General features: G+C 41.0%; 3 protein-coding genes across 3 annotated transcripts in view; 2 read left to right on the top strand and 1 right to left on the bottom strand.

Annotated features, from left to right (window-relative positions):
- The window catches only part of ppox (protoporphyrinogen oxidase), a 7,466-nt gene extending 7,036 nt beyond the window's left edge, over nt 1-430 (top strand). Inside the window, exon 13 of the mRNA XM_061049552.1 lies at nt 16-430. Within this exon, the coding sequence (XP_060905535.1) occupies nt 16-152 (137 nt within the window). The 3' untranslated portion in view covers nt 153-430. The remainder of the gene's footprint in view (nt 1-15) is intronic.
- Nucleotides 431-1,539: 1,109 nt separating this feature from the next.
- rbm42 (RNA binding motif protein 42) lies at nt 1,540-9,177 on the bottom strand. Its single transcript, XM_061049551.1, has 12 exons — nt 8,869-9,177; nt 7,521-7,577; nt 6,298-6,433; nt 6,152-6,218; nt 5,252-5,314; nt 4,971-5,131; nt 4,668-4,838; nt 4,312-4,446; nt 4,020-4,137; nt 3,596-3,693; nt 1,911-2,007; nt 1,540-1,817 (listed from the first exon to the last, which is right to left on the bottom strand). The coding sequence occupies exons 2-12, from the start codon at nt 7,574-7,576 to the stop codon at nt 1,705-1,707; spliced, it is 1,215 nt and encodes a 404-aa protein (XP_060905534.1). The 5' UTR covers nt 7,577; nt 8,869-9,177; the 3' UTR covers nt 1,540-1,704.
- A 2,349-nt stretch (nt 9,178-11,526) lies between these two features.
- LOC132983287 (aldehyde dehydrogenase, mitochondrial-like) overlaps nt 11,527-17,500 on the top strand; it is a 12,789-nt gene continuing 6,815 nt past the window's right edge. The window contains exons 1-4 of the mRNA XM_061049549.1: nt 11,527-11,702; nt 15,485-15,589; nt 15,674-15,814; nt 17,275-17,354. Coding sequence (XP_060905532.1) covers nt 11,583-11,702; nt 15,485-15,589; nt 15,674-15,814; nt 17,275-17,354 — 446 coding nt within the window. The 5' untranslated portion in view covers nt 11,527-11,582. The remainder of the gene's footprint in view (nt 11,703-15,484; nt 15,590-15,673; nt 15,815-17,274; nt 17,355-17,500) is intronic.

Raw genomic sequence — 17,500 nt, 5'->3', positions numbered from 1 at the left:
TGTCCGTCTCTCCAGAGTCCATACGCAGCTTCATAAAGAAGAACAACCTGTCGCTGTCTCTGATTGGCTCCTCCTACGACGGCGTGTCAGTGAATGACGTCATCTTTGGTGGACGGAGCGCCGCCGAGGAGCTGCTGGGAAGTGCGCTTTGATTCATCTGATCGACGCTGGATCATCGCGGCACCGGCTGTTTGTTTACAAAGATGTTCACTAAAGCATTTAAAAACAGATTCATGACCTCCGTCGCGTCAGACTGCGGCGTGAAGAAGAGCCAACCGCTTCTTTGATTCATGATCCGCAGTCACTGACTTCAGATCTGCTTCATCAGCTGTGAATGTAAAGATAATGTTCAGTCCTTTTGTCTTCAGTGTCGCTGTGTACAATTAATATTGTTTTATAAAGAGTAATTTAAGTAAAAAAAACTGTCTAACTTTTTGGAGATTTTCTTGATACATTTTGTGTGAAATATGTAAAATACTAAATGATAAAGTGACCTTACTATCTGATCATTAAGGAAACATGTTGAAGTGCTGGCTTCTCTGACAACAATGCAGCAGCCAGTATGTCCTCCTTCTAACTTTAGATTCTGCTCCTGAATGCTCTGGATTTGTTTGGACCAGAGAAGGTAGGCGGTTTTAAGGCGACCCCCCCCCCCCCCCACCACCACCACCACCACACGGCCGTTTTGGACGCCCCTCGGTTTGCCAGATATGAGAGCAGTTATCAGGTCAACAGGTGTTGCAGTGATGGAAGCGGGTCAAGAGAAGTGGTTCAGATAGAAGTGATTGTACCCGACCTAAAAAGCCTCTGCATGTTTCTAATAAGCTCCACGAGCAGAAACGTGCTCAAACTAGGATCAATGTTGGAGATGCTTTTGAAAAATGGAGAGAGGTTAGAACACAGAAAGGTTTACAGACCCATGCAGAGCTGGATAAACACTGAAGCTTCAGAGTCCACCACATGGTGACCTGAGTGAGCATGGACTCTAGAGAGGAGGGGGCGGGGGGAGACAGATCTCTATGATGTTTAGAATTTAGACTGCAGTACACATTTTAAACACCAGGGGTCAGAGCTACATAATGTCCAGCAGGGGGCGACAAAGCAGTCTGGTTGAATAGTTTATAAAATGGTTCTACCTCAATTCAACATTTTCTTTAGAGTTCATGATCTCAATCTGTAGTTTCAGCATGTTGTTCATTTTATAAAGCACGGTCCTGTTTAGAGCCAGGGGAGGGTTTAGGGCGGGGCTACATGGGATTGACAGGTCACTACCATGGCAACATGAGAAATGTCTTGATTAGCGATAGATTGTACATAAAGTCAGCTGTGTTTATTCATTAAGTACGCCCTCGTTAGTGAAGGAAGCACCTCGCTAGCTGGTGTTTCCTAACTCCTTTCCTCCTCTCCAAACAATCGCTCCCGTCGGCCAAGACCAAAAGTCCGAACTCAAAGCTTCAGTAAAGTCTACAGACCCCGGGGTGGCGTCACCACAGCTACGTAAACACAGGAAGTAAAATGATCAGACTTCAGATCAACGACTTAGAAATGATGAATTTATTGAATGAAGAAATATTTCAACTCTATACAACTCCAGAACGTCTCCTGATTGGACAGATTAAAATACTGCTCTCCTGCAGTTCTGCAGTCTGTCCACTGGGGGGCAATACACACATACACACTCAGACACACACACACACACACACACTATCTGAGGCCCAGCTTCTTCTTCTCTTTCTGTTTCTTGCGGACCACCTCCATGTTTCGGTCCTTCCACATGCTCTTCCTCAGCTTGATGGGTCGACTGCCGACGTATTTCCCTGAAAACAAACGAGAGACGTCGAGTTATTTCTCAGAGCGAAGGTCGTACAAACGAAGGCTGTTTGCATCATCATCAAACAGAGCAGACTCACCGTTCATCTCCCTCATGGCTCGGACGTAATCGTTTGGATCCTTGAAGCTGACGAAGCCGTAACCTTTTGTCTTTCCTGTTCGTTTGTCTCTCACCACCTGACAACAACAACAACAACAATCAAACAACGACGATATTTTCCATTATTGTCTCAAACTATAAAAATAATAATAATAATAAACTTTATTTGTATTGCAGCTCAAAGTGCTTTACAGAAGAAAAAGACATAAAATGAGCAACAAATAATAAAATAGCCTGAAATAATAATGAAATTGCATTAAATTCTAACTCCCTTCTAACGTCGCCACCTCGAGCCTGACCTCACTAAAAACTCTTAAGGTGAAGAAGTAAGTTTTAATATTCAGTGAGCTAGCCTCCCTGATATCTAAAGGTAACATGTTCCATATCTTTGGTGCGTAATAAACAAAAGCTGCATCAACGATTTTCTTTTGGCTGCTGCTGGGAACCTTCAATAGGCCGGTAGAGGATGATGGGAGGGTCCTCGAGGGCACATAGTGGACAGACGAGTTGGTCATGTAGCTCGGTCCTTTTCCATTTAGGGCTTTGTATACAACAAACCAAACCAAACCTGTCACATTGTAGTATCCTATTACAAATATTTGACTGATCAAATTGCAGAGCTAAGAGTTAACTTTTTGTGCAGTTTACAGTTTTGATGCGAGCCGAAGCTCAAATATTTCAGTGTTACTCATAGAAACTGCCTTAATGACTGACTTTTGGTTAGAAAAAAATAATTCCTAATCATTTATTGACAAAGATAAAAAGTATTTTATGGGGCTGTCATGAAAGGTGGATTCTTTTGTCTAAACATTGTTTTTTTTAATTCTTAAAATCTATTCTGAAAGTTAGCAGAAGCGGGTGCAGAGAGGCTAACACTGGACTCATGTGCTCTCTTCTTTTTGGTTCTAGTTCAAATCCTAGCTGCAGAGTTTTGACTGAGCTGGAGCTTCTCTGTGGTTCTTTTGGGGAGGCCAGTAAGGAGTGCAATCAAGTAATTAAGTCTGCTTAAGGAGCAACATGTTAAACATTAAAATACAATTTATTTTATCATTATTATTTTTTATTATTATATTTATTTATTTAATTAATTAATTATTATTTATTAATAATAATACTAATTATTATTATTATTATTATTTATTATTAATAATTATTATATTTATTTATTAATATATTTATTTAATTATTTATTAATAATAATACTAATTATTATTATTATTATTATTTATTATTATTAATTATTATATTTATTTATTAATATATTTATTTAATTATTTATTATTTATTAATAATAATACTAATTATTATTATTATTGTTATTTTATTTATTAAAATACACAGCTCCAGATGCAGCAGCTGTTTTTGACTGGCTCTTTGATTAACAACGTGATTTTTGGTTTAAAGTATTTTCTTGAACATCGTTGAGCTTCTCTTTAGTTCTTTGTGTTTCCTAAAAGTTGTTTTTAGTCGTAAAGTTTTGTGATTTTGTAAAGAAATTATTTTTTAAATATGCTTATTCTTAGTTCCTTGTTCTTTTCCCCGGGGTTTTATATTCGTTGTTACTACCCTCATCCCCTAACTGTCTCAGGGAACGTACCAGTTGTCATTATTTAAAGAGAGTCACCAAACTTGAAAGAAGAAAAAAGAAGAAAGAAAAGCTCAAACCTTCGCTTTGAGGAAAGACGGGTATCTGCTGAAGGCTCGAGCCAGAATGTCGTCGTTCACCTCGTTACCGAGATCGCCGCAGAAAATACGGAAATCATCTGAGACACGGAGGAGAAAACATGTTAGTTACTTTATCACCACGTGAACGTTTTATCTCCATCGACACAGTCACATCCAAATCACACAATCTCATGACTTTAACGTGATCATGACACCGACATGTTAAACTTCAATATCATTCTAGTTTCATGTTTGGAAACCATGGCAACAAAACTAGAAGTCCTAGGCAGCCAACATTAGATGATTTCTTGTTTTAATAACCAAAAATCTGAAGGCAAACTCCTGCTCTCTGTCTCAATCTCACAGATACGTCGGCAACCTTTCGGTTTTCAGATACTGAAATGTTACTGATGTTTTTATTTACCTGTTTCCCACTCCAGCAGACTGGCGTCCTCCCAGCTCGTTCCTGCTGCGGTCCGGATGCACTTCTTCACCTTCTCCCCCTTTCCTTTCTTCTTGTCCTCTGTGGCGCTCTCTACAGGCTGAAGCACGAACACACAACATGTGATGTTTGAACACGTTGAAGGCGAAAAAGAAATGATTTATCCTTTTGTGTTAAGGCAAAAAAACAAACGTAGAAAAGATTGCGTCATCTGAACATGAACTAAATCTTCAGAGCTTCATTTGTACAGCGACCTGGTGCTTTTGTAAAGTACCTCAGGCTGGGGGGGTTCAGGCTCGGGCATGCTGGGTCCGATGACGTTGCCGCTGTCCTCGCTCTCCTTCTTGTCCAGCAGACCTGCAGCGATCACTGCAGCCTGCTGCTCTGCGACGCGCGCCGCCAGCTCCTCCTGAAACGTTCACATGAGAGACGCTGAGACCGGCTCACTGCCTGATGGAACAGCAGCAACTCTTCTATAAATGACCCCATACTGCTTTTAAACGCCCCCAAGCAGCTCTGATTTTTACAGTGATGCCGGCAAAGTCACAACATCTTAAGACGAGTCAGAATGCAAACATCCTGCCGTCTGTAGAAAACACTCATGGAAGACAAAAGGCAAACTGCAGATACCATTCTGGCCTGTCTCTGAGCTCGGACGTCGATCCGTTTGTGTCCTGCAGGAGTCGGAGGGGCAGAGTAGACGGTCGGAGCAGCCTGGATGATCGACGGCGTGGGTTTGATGGGAGGCGGGGGTCCCTGCCTCATGGGAGGGGCCGACACCATCGGGACCATTTCCCTGACCTGAGACAGTCACATCGACACACACCGGGGGGGGGGGGGGGGGGGGGGGGGTCAGATGGTTAACTGGAGAGACGGGAAAAGTTTACCCGTTTAATTTATGTTAGCTGAGACTGTTGCCACGGCGACACAGACCTGAGGGGCAGGTGCAGGAGGGGCCATGTGCTGGATGGGCTGAGGAGCTCCTGGAGGTGTCTGAAGCTGCAGGTTGGGAGGGAGCATCATGGGTGGAGGCGGAGGGGGCCGGGGGAGGGGAGGGGCCATGGTGGGACGCATCATGGGCATCCTCGGACCGCCTGACGACACAGACAAGTTTTTACTTTCTAAATGTTTCTGAAAATATCTAAATTCTGGAAAAGCAAACACTGCCTGTAACAGAATAAACCAGTAAAATAAAAGTCTGGAGATGATCTCACCAGGTCTCTGCAGGATGTGGGGCACAAAGGCCGGTCTCAGCATGGGAGGACGAACTGGAGGGACTGAGACAAACACAGAGTGTGACTCACACTTCACAAAGCACTAACTTTAAATGAACGATCATTACACATTATTAGGAGAGTAACGGTACCCAGGAGTGACTCATGGATCGGTCTCAGCCTCATGGTAAAGGTCACAGTTCAGTATAAGTTAAGCACAGCAGAAAAGAAAAGAAGAACAAAAAGTCCCGAAGGCCTAATTCTGTGTTTTCCTGATTCCTGGCAGTGTCATGTAGAAGTACCTGTAACAGTCAGTACCGGCTGTAGTGTATTAAACAAACCAAAACAAAATAACGCAAGAAGAAAACACAGAAAATAAAAACATCTCCTGATTTGCAAATCTAAAATAAATACATTCTAAAATAAGACTAATTCATTAAAGATCGATGTTTCACATTCACGATAATCCTGTGAGCACCTCGTGATGATCCCTCCGAGCTGATCAAGTGAGATATCTTTAAGTGTGACAGGAGGTTCGTCTATCTGTTGTTAGTGAAACAGCAGTCGCAGCTCGTCCCCACACAGCTCATCTATAGAAGCAGGTGAGTCGTCTAGCTCCGCCCTCATCTTGCCACATGCCTCTTCTTCTTCTTCTTCTACGTCTGATTCTTCTTCTGTGTTTTTTTTTATCTAATAGAAGACGTTACAAGTATTACCACCACCTGGAGTGAGGTGTGGATACAGCCATGTGTCACTTCCATTATTCTCCACTCACATGCAGTCACACAATGATGGAGTCTAAGTGAGACGTCTGTACAGCACTCATACCGTTACCCCCCCTCCACACAACATTTAACCGCCAACCCCTGCTTAGAAGTCTTTTTTTTTTTTTTTTTTTACCTGGTCCCACAAAAGTCGGCGGTGGACCGACAAAAGTAGCAGCTCGAGCTTCTAGCGTCTGCTGAACCTGAGAGAGAGAAGAAGAAACCGGGTGTGAGACATGAGACATGAGACATGACGAGCAGATACTAGAGAATAGTACAGACCTGTCTGTAGGTGTTCGTGCCTATGATGGGTCGAATCATAGGAACCGCAGTAACAGAAATAGCAACAGGTAGACCCTCCATGACAGATGGGCCTCCTGCTACTGGTACTGGACCACCGAGGACCTCCTGCTCGAAACTGAAACCAAAAGGACAGAGACGGAGTGAGAGGGCTGATTTAAGAAAGCTGAAGAGAACACATTTTAACTGGCAAAGTATAACTTATAACAACAGCTCTTTATGAATACCTACTAACTTAATGATGATGGTCTCCATATTATTGATGATGATGATGGTAATGACGATGGTTTTTGTTTGATAACGACGACTTATAAGATGGTTTCTATACTGATTAGAGCTCTCAAGAACTGCCCTCAATGTTGTGCTTTGCCTCTGGTCACTTCCTGTCAGCACCTGTGTGTCCAATCAGACTCAAAGCTGATCGTTTGCTCTTACTGACATTGTTCCCTTTTTTCTAGATCCTTGCTTGTGTTGTTCTTACTCTCTGATGTACGTCGCTTTGGATAAAAGAGTCTGCTAAGTGAATTGTAGAATTGTAGAAACAGCTAAAATCCTTGACGGAAAATGAAGTAAACGTGAGGCATGAAGTTCCCACACACCTGCGTGTGTCAGAATAAGTTTTACCTGTCAGCTTTTACAAATGACTCTTAAATCATCTCAATTTCAGTGTGTGATTGTTTCCTCTAAATATTGTTTTTTTTGTTTATTTTTTATCATTTTAAGTGTCGGAATTGTGTGTTTTGGTATTTGGAAATTAAGATTTAAGATTAAGATTTTACTTTTATTGATCCCCACAAGGGGAAATTTCAGTTTTTACACTCTGTAGTCATGAACACACACATGCAGAAACAGGATCCTCTGGACATGCACTAATGGAGAGATGTCAGAGTGACGCCACAGCGGGTGCTCCTGAGCTCATGGTGGGGAGGGGGTTTGGTTCCTTGCTCAAGGGCACCTCGGCAGTGCTCAGGAAGTGATCTGGCACCTCTCCAGCTACCAGACCAATACCCGGGACCCTCCGATTCCCAACCCAGGTCCCTACAGACTGAGCTACTGCCGCCCCATCATCTCAATTTCAGTGTGAGATTGTTTCCTCTGAATATTGTTTTTTTTATCATTTTTAGTGTTGTAATTGTGTGTTTTGGTATCCGGACATCTTTGTAAATGAAGGAAACCTCCATCATTTGTTGATGACAGATACTCACAGAGCCATCTCAGCCTCCATCTCCTTCAGACGCTCCTCTCCTGACTTCAGCGCCATCCTGAGAGGAAAACAAAAACAACGTGTGGATCAACATCGACATCAACATCCAGAAAACTTCAACACATTTTTATTTATTTATTTATTAGCACACATATAAGAATACATCAAAATAGGATTAACAAAAAGATAAAAGGTGTGTCAGGAAGGGACCTCACCTCTTAAGAGACAAAAAAAACAACTAAACAAATCCAATTACACAATTTAAAAACTAAATATAAACACACATACAGTAACATATACACACACACACTGAGACACACACACACACACACACACTGAGACACACACACTGAGAGACACACACACACACACACACACACTGAGACACACACACACTGAGACACACACACACACACACACACTGAGACACACACACTGAGAGACACACACACACACACACTGAGACACACACACACTGAGACACACACACACACACACACACTGAGACACACACACTGAGACACACACACACTGAGACACACACACACACACTGAGACACACACACACACTGAGACACACACACACTGAGACACACACACACACTGAGACACACACACTGAGACACACACTGAGACACACACACACACACACACACACACTGAGACACACACACACACACTGAGACACACACACACTGAGACACACACACTGAGACACACACACACACACACACACACACACACACACTGAGACACACACACACTGAGACACACACACACACACACACACACTGAGACACACACACACACACTGAGACACACACACACACACACACACACACACTGAGACACACACACACACACACACACACACACACTGAGACACACACACACACACACAATAGAAAGACTGAACATGTTAACCCTCATTTGAGACCACAGACACCTGAACACCTGAACACCAGCACTTTGTTATAATGTGTTGTTGTTATAAATGATCATCTTCTTGAAGGAAACATCAACAAACTTTTTAAACTGTTTAAACACATTAAACACGTTTTGATTTTATTATTCATTAAATATTAATTTAAAACATTTACTACATATTGAAGTATTTACATTATGTAAACCTGATGTTATAACTGAATAACTGCACACATGTATACTCCTACATGTTGTTATTTATCCTCAGAATAAATTAAACTTTATAAACTTTAAAGATATTAAACAGAATATTAACTTTACTTCTGCAGCTTTAAACTAACATTAAAAACATTTCTGGGCAACGTGTGTTGACCTAACGACCTCTGCATGATCATAATATCAACCTTTCACATATCTAGACTCACCTTGATGGATTATTTTGAAGCTTTTTGTTGTTTTTTTAAAGTCCTGCTTAATAATGTGCAGTGAAGCTGAGGCTAGCACCGTTAGCAGGAGCTAGCTCAGATAGCGAACAGCCTCGATTTACGGTATAAAACTGCCACTAACGACGCCGATAACTGCTGTGAAACCCGCTTATTGATTTCTACGTGACTGCTGATGAATCATGTTTCCAACAATGTTCATGATTAACTAGAAAGTAACAATAACTAACGAGCTGCAATACGAGTAGTGCGCGTACATTGAGGAGAGCTGCTTTCTTCTTCGTCTTCTCTATTGGCGGTAGTCAAACAGAGAATTGGCTCATTACCGCCACCAACTGGTATGGAGTGGATCAGGCGGTCCGTAATATTTACAGTCTATGGTCACGTCTCAAATAAATAATAATTATAATGATAATTACAATAACTACTGTTATATAGATATATATAAACCATCACCATCAGATTAGTAAAACGGAGGATTAGGGCCATGTTAATTTTTTTTTTTTTTTTTTTTTTAATTTCGAGATTAAACTTGTAAATTTACGAGAATACATGGGTGGTTCTAGGCAGGGGCCAACAGGGGCCAGTGCCCCTGTAACACTGAGCTTGGCCCCCCCCTGTGGCCACCCCTCCAAAAGTAAGAGCCCCCCCCTAATAACACATACACAGTGACTCAACAAACAGACTCAAAATCTACTGTGATATTAAATAATGTACTGAAACAAAAATAAATCATGGTATTTTATGTTGAGGTATTTTATGATGTGTGCTATTATTTGGCATAATATATTTTGAAAGCTATCATCTTTGTTTATTTTTCACCTGGGTTTAATGTTCCCCTCTTACAAAACAACTGGCCCCAGTTTGGCCCCCTCAGTAAAAATGATCTAGAACCGCCACTGCGAGAATAATCTCATGAATTAACGAGAATGATGAAAGTAGGAAATGATGAAAGTAGAGTATTTTCCTCTTTAAATAACTTCCTCCAAGTCAGTGTGCTTCTTTCTTCAGTTTCTTGCAGTATCTTTTCAGGGTGTTGATATTTTAAGACAATGTGAAGATGATGATGTGCCAAAAGCACGTGTAGTTTCAAATCTGCATAAGTAAAGCCCCAACACAACTGTGTGTCTGTTATCGGTCTGCCTTGTTAAAGTGTCTCATGTGCAGAGACAGTTTGTGTCCTGTTCATCATTTTACAGATAAACAAGGTCTTACAAGTTGAAGTGAAAACTTCTCTTGAACTGTTTTTACTGACTACACAAGGAAGTAGACTATTTCCTTATTAGTGAAACCTTTAGGACAATATGATCCATGTCATTTGAGAACAGGATGCTCTTCTGATATAGACTAAAATAACCACTTTACTCTTTAAAGACTTTAAGAGTTCTACTTTCATCATTTTCGCACAGGCTGGTCTCGAACTTGTAAATTTACGAGTTTAGTAGAATTTGTCAAATTGTACTTTTATCTGTCTGAGATTCTCTACCAAATACCATGTTCTTCCATGGCTATTGTTTCGATTTCCACAGTATTGTCACTTTTTCTTGTATTGTATGTATCGAAAAATCTCTTACTACCTTTTTATTGAGGATTTTGCCTCACGTTCTCAGAAACAAGTCGGCAGTTTTTAATTTAAATTCGATATGGGGTTTTTGCAAATCATCACATTCTGCTTTTATTTACATTTTAAACAAGGTCCAGACTTTTAGGGAACAGTTACCATAGACTGTAAATAATAATTATAATAATGTTCTATACAGTCCATGGATTTTACAAAAACTTAACATTTTATACATGTAAAAAAAACAGTATAGAACTTTTTAGTAAGGGTCAAATTTTTTTTTATCAAATGTATTCATCATATTTATAGGCTAATAATTAAGTCAGAACATACAAACAGTTTAGGGTGTTTTAGATAGATAGAGGGGAAGTTACAGCGACACAGCAGCAACTGCAATCTCAGTCAAGACACCTCACAAAAAAACTAACAAATACTATTTAGGCACATAAAAAACAAGACATCAAAAATACTAAGATCAGTTTTTAAAAACTAGACTGAAATTTCTGAATTATAAATAAAAGACATCCTAAACATACAACAACAATAACAACAATAACCAACAGGTCAGTTAATTGATAAAAGGTCTGTATATAAATAACATTAAAGTTAATTTTTTTAATCTATTTTTTTGAGGATTTTAGGAATGATAGTGTGTTTTTAAATAAGTTTGTTTAAACATAAAATAAGAAGTATTTAAAAAAAAAATCCTTTTATGATAGTTATGTTCGTATTACGACGGAGGATTAGGGCCAGGTTAAAAAAAATATGTATATATTTTACATTTCGAGATTAAAGTCGTAAATTTACGAGATTAAACTCGTTAATTTACGACTTTAATCTCGAAATTTATTTTATTTTTTATTATTATTTTACGTGGCCCTAATCCTCCGTCGTATGTTTGTTTGTATTCATGTTCATTGAAAAATTCCCCCGTTGCCATAGAAACAGCAGCTAAAAAAAAATCCTGCGCTTCTTTTCAAAATCACGCGATGTTGTCGAAGCTGGGCGATTACGTTGCGAACGTAAACGTAGGCGGGGCCTACGGTTGAGCTCAGCGTCAGGCCGTCTGCCCTGTGGTCAACTTAGCTTCTTTCGGCTTGTTCCTGTGACGTTTGGTGTCCAAGACAGAAGCACCATGCTGCGCGCCGTGATCACCAGGACTCTGCCCGGACTGAGCAGCCGCCTCTCGGCTTGTCACTTCTCTGCGGCCGCTATCCCAACTCCGAGCTCCGAGCCCGAGGTCCAATTCAACAAGGTTAGCCACACGACCGGACATTGGCCCACTGCAGCACTCAACAAGTGTCTGTTAAAGCCCTGCAGAACATTTTACCTGATAATACACCGTAAAGGTACCGAAGAAGAGTTCAGTTAAACACCTGTTTACAATATTTTGTTCAAATCACGACTATTATCTGCTTTTGCACGAAAAAAACAAGAAGTTTCTGCAGCCTCGCTCACCAACTTTACTTGAATTTAACCAGTTCCTGCTGAAGTTAAAAAGCTGCTGCATGTGTGATAAGAGTATCTGGATTAAACAGGTTAAATTCAGTTATTACAGGTAAATGTCTAAACAAACTTCTGTTGCACATGAAGAGATAAGTTTCACATGTCGAGAGGTTATATAACGTTAATTATTTACTCGTGGTTCAGACCATAAAGTCATTTTGTAGGAGCATCAGGCTGCAGCAATAAACTCAACGCGTGCCATTACCTGTCAGGTAAACTGGGAAATCAACTGCGCATGCGCACATTTACGTGATGAGCATATGATGAGCGCACATTTACGCTCATCATGCAACGCTAAACCGTGCTTCATGAGCTAAATTTTACTAGTTTAGTATTAGTAGTTACATATTTAATCAGTAGTAGGTATTCTTCTGTCATTCAGCCCATTTTATTTATTTTATTTATTTTATTTATTTATTTTATTTTTTAAATCTATTTTTTGTACATTCTTAATTTTTATTTTTTTCTTTAAATTGTACTGTGTTCACTTTTTGTTTGCAATCTTTGCTCTTTGCTGCTGTAACAATGTAAATTTCCCCATTGTGGGATAAATAAAGGATTATTTTATCTTAAGTCATCGACAAGATACACAAAATAGTAAATACACAGATTATTAATTTGTAAGTAGACATAGTAAAGTATTCGAGCTGTCCAGTTTGTGTTTTCTGTAAAGGTTTTCTAAAGAAAGAATAGTCTATTTAATAAACTCTGATGTTCTGCAGACAGTGCTGAGAGGATTGTGAACTGTGGATGTCAGAGCGCCCTCTGCTGGATGTGAGAAGTTTGCATGTTATTTCATTTACGTAGGTAAACAAACAGTTTGGTGACCTACTCATAACAGACCATATTGATGGTGAAATCTGAAATCCAGTTGATAATAGATTGTTCAAAATGACCCAGGAGAACTAGGAAGTAGATACAAAAAAAATCATGATGCAAACAGAAGTGTGTAAATTGAGTATTGCTTTTGTATTAAAGAGTGTTGTGAGGGACTAAAGCTGACTTCCAGATCTGAGACGCTTTAGTCATTTATTCTACAAAACATAATAAACTACAACAGCAGTTACCAAGTCGTAAAATCGACACGTGCAGTGCAGTGTGGCGGTCAACAGAAATGTTCTGCTCCACCCACCACCAGTAACAAGAAGACCGCAAACAAATCAGTAAAACAAATACATAATAAACTTACATTTATGGCTCCTACAGCGAGGTTTATATATCGCTCCATCCGTCTTATACATTTTTATTATTTAAAGGAAATAATCTATCCTCTTTACTCGGGGATCATTCGATCAAATCAAACAACAGATTCTAACAAATCGATACCAAATCTCTAAAAATAAGGTCGGTAACATTTCTAAAAACGTTTTGCCAAAGGAACAAAACAGGTTTTGTTATTGGGTAATATAACTCTTTAATGTTGAGTCACTTATTAAGTATTTATGAGGAAGTGCCAAGACCTTCCTGTGTGATTATTTCAGACACTAGTTTATTGTTCATTCAGACAACACGTCTTTAATCAGATCATGTTTGGTTCTTTTATGGTCACATGTGTGGTCGTAGAGTATCTGTGTTCAGGTCTGGCTACATTTCTTTCAAGCTTTCAGGGGCCTGTTGGACCAGCATCAAAACCTGCATTTGTTGATCGCATGAATTTGTGAGTTAACAGACGTCTGGCCCCTCTTCAGCAGAACCCGATCCTCCTATACTGCAGATATTCTTACGAAGCAGACATGTCAGTTAGTCATGAGAATATTTGTGTGTTCCCTGCTTCCTCGTTCACTCACCCACTGCCCTCTGCTCTCGTTATGATGTAACCGATCAGGTCACACAGAGGCCGCTCGCTCGGCGCTCACAGAGCAGAAGGGCCGAGTGTTTGACATTAAACAGGAACTTCATCTTTGTAATCTTCAAGACAAACAGGTTATTACATTCATCCATTTTCTTCTGCTTATCGCATAGGCAGCAGGCGTAGAAGGTCACCCCAGACTTCCCTCTCCCGACGGGATACATAATCCCTTTAGTTTTAAACTCTGCAGCCTTAGACCAATGAGAGGAGGAGGAACACTTAGCACTAATCAATAAGCTTCATGTGTTTCTGATTATTGTGGTCGGTATCGTCGTTATGATAACTTTGACTTGAGCAGCAGTTTGTAATGGATCAAGATTCATGTGAGGAGTAAAGAAATAACACCGTTTAATAGTCGCTGCTTTCAGTTCTATGATATTTTGTAGGGAAACTTCCTCATTCATTTTCTTTATAGTAACTAAAACAACAACAACTTAAAGGCTTTATATGTGATTTTTTTTTGATCCAGCAGATGAGCACCAGCATGAAACCAAAACAACTCGCGGTGCATTGTTGTGTTAGCATGCTAATGCTAGCGATCTTTATTGTGCTCGTATCTTCACACTGCATGTAAATTTACCTGAAATGAGCGTGATCTAGAAACACAGTTAAGCAGTGAGTACAGTATGTTATTCTTCTTCTCTCTAGTCCCTCAATTAAACAACTTTTATACTCGAGGGGAGGAGTCAGCCGGCCGTCCGGGCGATGTAAACAAAGTGAAGATAGGACTCTGAAAACTCTGAAAACATCACAGACAGTGGGACTCGGGTGTTACACCCATTGTAGACAGTCATGACTCACAGAGTTATTTTCAGAGGATATACTTGATTTCTATTTAAGTGTGAAAAATCACATATAAAGACTTTCACAGGCAGGCCACGACCAGCGGATGTGGATCAGTTGGTAGATTCAGTCTCAACAGGAAGGTCGTGGGTTCGATCCCCAGCTCCTGCAGCCACATCTCAGATGTGTCCTTGGACGAGACACTTAACCCAAAGTTCTTCGCGCTGCAGCAGCCTCTACCTCCAGCCTCTAAATTCAAGACCCTGTAAAAAGAATAAACCAGAAGCTTTTATTTAAAACATTAAAGACTGAATCAGTCGTTTTCTGTGTAACAGATTAGAGAAGGAAACACTGACTTTCCATCGGTGTACGACATAAAGTGCGTGATTGATTGAAAGGTTGTGTGTCAGTCTGTGCAGAAAGATTCAGAGTCAGATTTTGGTGTTTCTGATTTGTCGGCGTTTAAAGCTTCTCTGTGTCTGCGTACCTGGAGCTCAGATGTGGAAAGAGCAGCGTGTCTGTGATCCCCGAGAAGCAGACAGCTCCAGCTCTCAGCCTGTCGTTAGGTTGACTGAAAGTTAGACTGAGACAGGATTTACAACATGGCGGCTGCTGCTGATGAGACTCCAGAGCGCCCTGCAGGAACAGATGTGTGACGTCACTCAGGCTTCAAACGTTCATGTTTACAATCTATGAGTATTTTTGTTTGTTTAGAGAAGTTTGAATGAAAGGAGATCTCAACACTAGAAAATCACATGATGCAATAAAAAGTCTGTCTCTGAATTTGCAGCGAATACTTTTTTGTTTTAGAGGACCACACACACACACACACACACACACACACACAATAACAACTTAGTGAATAAATGTGTTTAAATGAGTCTTTTTGAATGTTTCAGCTGTTCATCAACAACGAGTGGCAGAATGCAGTGAGCGGGAAAACTTTCCACACCATCAACCCAGCGACCGGAGAGGTGATCTGTGAGGTGGCAGAGGCTGACGAGGTAAACACACACACACACACACACACACGCACACAGATGTTTAAGAGCACACACTCACACAGATCACTACCCGTTGTCTTTCAGGCTGATGTCAACAAGGCGGTGAAAGCAGCACGTGATGCCTTCAAGCTGGGGTCACCATGGCGGCGGATGGACGCCTCACACCGCGGCCTGCTCCTCAGCCGACTCGCCGACGCCATCGAGAGAGACTCGGCTTACCTCGCCGTGAGTCGCTCATTAATGTCGATCGATGTTATCCTGATTAAACCTCCAGTTTGGTTTGTTACAACTTTTAGACGATCCTGAACCCGGGAAAAACGTGTTAGAAAAAGATTATCTCAGTCGATCAGTACAACATGTTTTACCACGATCTGGACGTTTGAAGACGTTTTAACGCCATTTCACTCTTAGCACTTCTCTTTCACATCGGTGACTCAACACAATTCTACAATTTATTCAGCAGACACTTTTATCCAAAGCTACAAACATCAGAGATTAAGAACAACACAAGCAAGATCTAGAGAGGAGGGAACAACGTCAGTTAAGGCGAGTCTGATCGGACACACAGGAGCTGACAGGAAGTGACCAGAGGTGCTGACAGGAAGTGACCAGAGGCAGAGCACAACATCGACAGATGCTCTTGAGAGTTCTTATCTGCATCAAAACCATTCAGACTGTAGGTGTTCATAAAGAGCTGGGTCTTTAGCTTTTTCTTAAAGGTGCAGAGGGCAGATCGAATGGAGTTCAGTCATTCGTTCTACCACCGGGGGGCGACAGAGGAGAAGAGTCTAGCTAGCGTCTTAGGACCCTGTTGTGAAGGTTGGATCAGACGCCTTTTATAGAGCGCCACAGGACTGAGTCCTAAAACCTGGAAGTAAGTTAGCATTTGGGCGCCATGGGGTCTAACGTCTAAAAGTCAACGGGGATTTTGAATGTGTTTGTGGTTAGACGCCTGAAATAAGGTCTGTGGTTAACACAAGCTGAAGAGATGTTGGTGTTTTGTTAGACCACATAAACTACGTTAGGTAATACCGCCACAGTTTTTACTCGTCTTTAAAAAGGCGGTTGCTAACAAGCGGCTAAATGTGACTACAGTGTTTGTCGGGGACATTAAACGTCATCACGCCGGACACAGAGGGCGGGAACTCTCTCACTAGTCGGAGATGTCTCCTGTAGGTTTAATCTTTAGGTTAAGGTGAATATTATGTTAGTAAACTATTTATTAAGCTACGTGGATTAGATTATCGGAGATCGTCTGAAGCGTAACGCTAGTGACGTCACAATCATCCCACCGTGGTGTGGTTAGCTTGTAGCATAACGTTAGCTTTTTACTTCTGTCGGCCGCATTAACGCTTCAAGCATCATAAAAATGGCGTTCATCTGTGAAGATTATCCTGCTGAACAAAACGCCTACGCTTCAGAAACGAGTGTTTAACACAGAGATCATTTTCTGTAATGATCCAAAATCCAATGAAAACATCCCAGAGGAGGATTCTCGTTAGACCCCCATGGAGATGCTACTTCCAGGTTGGCCTACAAAAATACGTCATGTGGTTTGTTCTCTATTGGCAGAGTGTAGTGGGCGAGAGAGGGAGTGTAGACCTGGAGGAGCTGTTTGTTCAGCGAGCAGCAGAGTCAGTGTCGTACATGTTGTGTTAACTTCCTGCTGTGTTGTTGACTCACAGGAGCTGGAGACGCTTGACAACGGGAAGCCGTACGCTGTGTCTTACTGCGTGGATCTGCCCAATGTGGTTAAATGTCTCAGGTAACACACACACACACACACAGACACACACTCACACTCTCTGTTGTGTAATCCGGCAGCAGGATGATGCTGATTAATCTCACTTTAGTTTAATCTCATTAAGAGGACATCAGTAAAGATCTGCTTTTGTGTGAGCACAGTTATCA

The sequence above is a fragment of the Labrus mixtus genome, chromosome 11 (assembly GCF_963584025.1).
Source record: "Labrus mixtus chromosome 11, fLabMix1.1, whole genome shotgun sequence".
NCBI lineage: Eukaryota > Metazoa > Chordata > Actinopteri > Labriformes > Labridae > Labrus > Labrus mixtus.
Note: the sequence above shows the minus strand (reverse complement) of the source record. Positions and strands in the feature narration are given on the sequence as shown.

Bases quoted from the DNA above. Each gene is read 5' to 3' on its own strand.
- rbm42 (XM_061049551.1), bottom strand. From the start codon at position 7,576: ATGGCGCTGAAGTCAGGAGAGGAGCGTCTGAAGGAGATGGAGGCTGAG. The intron at 6,219-6,297 runs GTCTGTACTATT...TCTCTCTCTCAG, and splicing joins GCACGAACACCTACAGACAG to GTTCAGCAGACGCTAGAAGC. The intron at 4,447-4,667 runs GTATCTGCAGTT...TGAACGTTTCAG, and splicing joins CTCAGAGACAGGCCAGAATG to GAGGAGCTGGCGGCGCGCGT.